At 39.0% G+C, this 4,214-nt stretch overlaps 1 protein-coding gene across 1 annotated transcript; it reads left to right on the top strand.

The window, feature by feature from the left end:
- LOC110802792 (LRR receptor-like serine/threonine-protein kinase EFR) lies at positions 1 to 1,023 on the top strand. The gene has a single exon (XM_022008242.2). It carries the CDS (start codon positions 1 to 3, stop codon positions 1,021 to 1,023), a length of 1,023 nt encoding a protein of 340 aa, XP_021863934.2.
- Positions 1,024 to 4,214: the final 3,191 nt, after the last annotated feature.

Genomic DNA, 4,214 nt, shown 5'->3' with positions numbered 1-4,214 from the left:
ATGGCGTGCTTGTATTTCCACTGGATCATCATCACTACGATTATGTTGTACACTTTTCAGGTCTCAAAAGCTGGGAACAACGAAACCGAGAGGCTAGCATTGCTTGCAATCAAAGCCAACATCACAGATGATCCTTTGGGTGTTATGAGTTCATGGAACGACACCCTGCACTTTTGCAAGTGGTATGGTGTTACTTGTGCCCGTAAATACGATCGCGTCTCGATACTTGACCTGCATTCCTCCAAGCTCACAGGTATACTCTCACCCCATATTGGAAACTTAAGCTTCCTCACGGACCTGCATCTTGAAAACAACAGTTTCGGTGGTACAATCCCACATGAAATTAGTCGTTTGCACAGATTGCGAACACTCTGGTTGTTTAACAACTCTGTTCAAGGGGAAATTCTATCGAATATATCGAGTTGTTATAGTCTTATTGAAATAAATCTAGTACATAACAATTTGTTAGGAGAAATTCCACCCTCAATTGGTTCTCTGTCACAATTGCAACTTCTTTCTTTGTCGCATAACAACTTGACAGGAAACATTCCTGCATCACTTGGAAATTTATCATCCCTCTCCAAATTCACCATCAGCAGTAATAACTTTTTCGGTATGATCTCATATAGCTTAGGAAAACTAAAGAGAATGAACTATTTGTCTCTTGAAGATAATAATTTTTATGGGGAAGTCCCACCTTCAATCTTTAACCTCACGTTGCTGACAACATTATCTTTAGCACAGAATCACTTAGAAGGAAACCTTCCTGCAGATTTAGGCAATACTCTTCCGCATCTTCAGTGGTTAGCTTTAGGTATGAATCAATTTACTGGACATATTCCATCTTCAATAGTCAATGCCTCTAATCTAAACCTTCTGCAGTTGAATGAGAACAAGCTCCAAGGACATGTTCCTTCTTTGCACAAGTTGATGAGTCTTTCTAGCCTTGCAATTTTCGATAACTCCCTTGGGTATGGCCAACCAGGAGATTTGAGCTTTGTTTCTAAATTCCTTAGTCAATAACACTAATTTACAACGGCTTGAGATAGGTAAAAATAACTTCCATGGAGTTTTTCCTCGAAACATTTGCAATTTCTCATTGCTTACTTACTTGGCATTTGAAGATAACAACATAATTGGAGAAATTCCAGTGTGCATTGGAAACTTAGCCAAATTGCAATATTTCGTGGCTATGGAGAATAAACTTTTTGGGGCCGTTCCATTAAGCATAGGAAATCTTAAGAATCTCTACTTATTATATTTGAATGACAATCAGTTATCCGGGATCATTCCTCACTCAGTTGGAAACTTAACCATGTTGTCATATTTTTCTTTGTCAAATAATAGAATCAAAGGCCAAATACCTTTAGCTGTTGGAAACTGTACATCACTAATTATATAATAGGCTTGTATCTTGCTAATAACAGTCTCAGTGGTAGGATACCGTCCGAACTGTTTAATCTCCCTAAATTGTCTGTCCAAGTTGATCTATCTAGAAACCACCTTACCGGTTCTCTATCAAATGAAGTTGGGAAATTAAACAATCTTCAAGGCCTTTTACTTTCCCATAACATGTTTGATGTTTTCCGGCAAGATACCAAGCTCCCTTGGAAGTTGTGTCGCGCTAGAGTTCCTATACCTAGCAGAAAACAAGTTCCATGGAACCATTCCTGAAGAATTACAATCACTAAAGGGCCTCCTTGAGCTTGATTTGTCATACAACAATTTATCTGGTCCCATCCCACAATTTCTAGCGACCCTAAATTTACGACTGCTGAATATATCACACAATAACCTTGAAGGTAAAGTACCAAACGGTGGGGTATTTGGTAATGCAACTAATGTTTTGGTTAGTGGAAATAGTAGGATCTGTGGAGGCATACCAGAGTTGAATTTGATCCACTGCAGTTTAAGCCACAACACTCACAAAAAAACCTCGGCTCACAAGAAGATACTAACAGTCGTCGCAGTTCTTTTTGCGTTTCTTGGAGTCATTTTCCTGCTAGTTTTACTACTATACATTTTGTGTCGTCGAAAGAGGATTAAGGAACCTGCGTCAATTGGCTATATCCGACGAGATCACGACGATTATAGATAAATCTCTTATGGAAGACATAGAAAAAGTGGACAAGACAACTAAGAGAGTGATTTTGGAGGTACTAACTTTAATACTTGGAGTAGCAATTTCCTGCTCAACTCAAGTGCCACAACAAAGGTTGGATATCAGTAATGTTGTTGCTAATCTGTCCTTAATCAGAAACAAGCTTGATAAGGGAGGAGATTTCGGAATTTAAAATATGTAAATGAATTTTTCTATTTTTAAAAATAGCTATTAAAAGTACAGTGGTTATAATGTAATACTTCCGATTAATAACGCATCTTCAGATGAAATTGGTGTCACCTCTTGTACGAGGGCTACAATCTTATGTACGTATGATTATTTACTTAATTTAATTTATTTTGGATGTATGTGTAATTGATTTTATTTCAATATGTATCTACATGCTCGAGGATATGAGATCAGCTAGCAATCAATAGAATGGAGATGGGATAAAGTGCAATTGTTGTATGCCCTAAAATTCAACTGAAGTTGGAGAAGAAAAAGAGTTGGGCTGCTAACTATGATGCTCTGATTTGGGCCCCTCGCAGGTTTTAGGTTAGCCATTTCACGGACAGCTTATGGGTGGATTTGAATGCTAAAAAATGCACTTGTAGAAAATATGATTTAAGTGGCATTCTATGTTATCATGGAATGAAATATCATGGATATTTTTCTTTCATAAAAATGTTGAAGATTTTGTTCACGGTTGTTATAAGAGGGAATGTTACCTTATATCATACTCTAGAGAAATCCAACCTTGTGTAGGTGAAAGACATCGGCCTAGCCACGGATAATCACTCTGTTAGGTTATGATACATATGAACAACATAAATCATGCGGAAAAATCTTAATGCCAGGAATCATATTAATTGCACATAATCATATAATTAGTCTAGGATGCATACACTTTGTAGCGTGTCCTCCCTAGCTGCGCCTGAACCGAACATGAACAAGTCTTTAGGACTCCAAGTGTCGTCCCTCCGTAGAAAGTCCACAGCACGTCCAGATCCACCTTAAGATTGACCAACTAGAATCGCCCTTAAGGTACTACTTATTTTCGGCTAAATAGGGCAAGAGTTTTGACTGATTTTTCTGCTTAAAAATCCTAGCTTTGAATACTTGAAATCTCGTGTATAAATTTGTGACCCTAGGCACATATTTATAGAGTATGGAAAAGGATTTAGAATCCTATTAGAATACCAATTAGTTTAATTAGAATCCCTTTAGGACTCTATTAAATAAATTCTATCTACTAGGATTAGGATTTAATCATAGAACGAATTCCAATATCTTTAGGATTCGTATCGCACACAACCGCACACGAGCACGAGCACCGCACAGCCCGCGCAAGCCTCCCGGCCCACGCGAGCTGCACAGCTCGCTGCCCATTTGCTCGCAGCCCACATAGCTCGCGCGCGCGCCATGCCTTGCTGGGCCTGGCCTTGCGCTGGGCCTGGCGAGGCTTTGGCGTGTGTTGGGCGCTTGGCTTGCTGGGCGTGGGCCTGGCTTCGTGCTGGGCCTTCGTCTAGCAAGTCTCGTCCGATGCTAATTCGTACGATGCGCTTTCGATTAAATTCTCGATTCCGGAATTCATTTCCGATACGAACAATATTTAACATTTCCGATTCCGGAATTAATTTCCGTTTCGAACAAATATTTAATATTTCCGTTTCCGGAATTATTTTCCGATTCCGATAATATTTCCGATTCTGACAATATTTCCGTTTCCGGTAATATTTCCATTTACGATAATATTTTCCGATACGTACCATGTTTCCGTTTCCGGCAACATCTACGACTTGGATAATATTTATATTTCCGATACGATCCATATTTCCGTTTTCGGCAATATCATCGTTTCCGGAGTATTCATTTACTTGCCTTTGACGATCTCAGCTTCCACTGAAACCAAGATCCGTCGATTCCGAATATCCATAGATGGAGTATTTGATGCCATTAAATACTTGATCCGTTTAGGTACTATTTGTGTGACCCTACGGGTTCAGTCCAGAGTAAGATGTGGATTAATATCATTAATTCCACTTGAACTGAAGCGGCCTCTAGCTAGGCATTCAGCTCACTTGATCTCACTGAATTATTAACTTGTTAATTA

This window comes from Spinacia oleracea, chromosome 6, assembly GCF_020520425.1.
Source record: "Spinacia oleracea cultivar Varoflay chromosome 6, BTI_SOV_V1, whole genome shotgun sequence".
In the NCBI taxonomy this organism is placed as follows: Eukaryota; Viridiplantae; Streptophyta; class Magnoliopsida; order Caryophyllales; family Amaranthaceae; genus Spinacia; species Spinacia oleracea.
The sequence above is the reverse complement of the archived record's forward strand: the minus strand, read 5'-3'. Positions and strand labels throughout refer to the sequence as shown.

Bases quoted from the DNA above. Each gene is read 5' to 3' on its own strand.
- LOC110802792 (XM_022008242.2), top strand. From the start codon at position 1: ATGGCGTGCTTGTATTTCCACTGGATCATCATCACTACGATTATGTTG.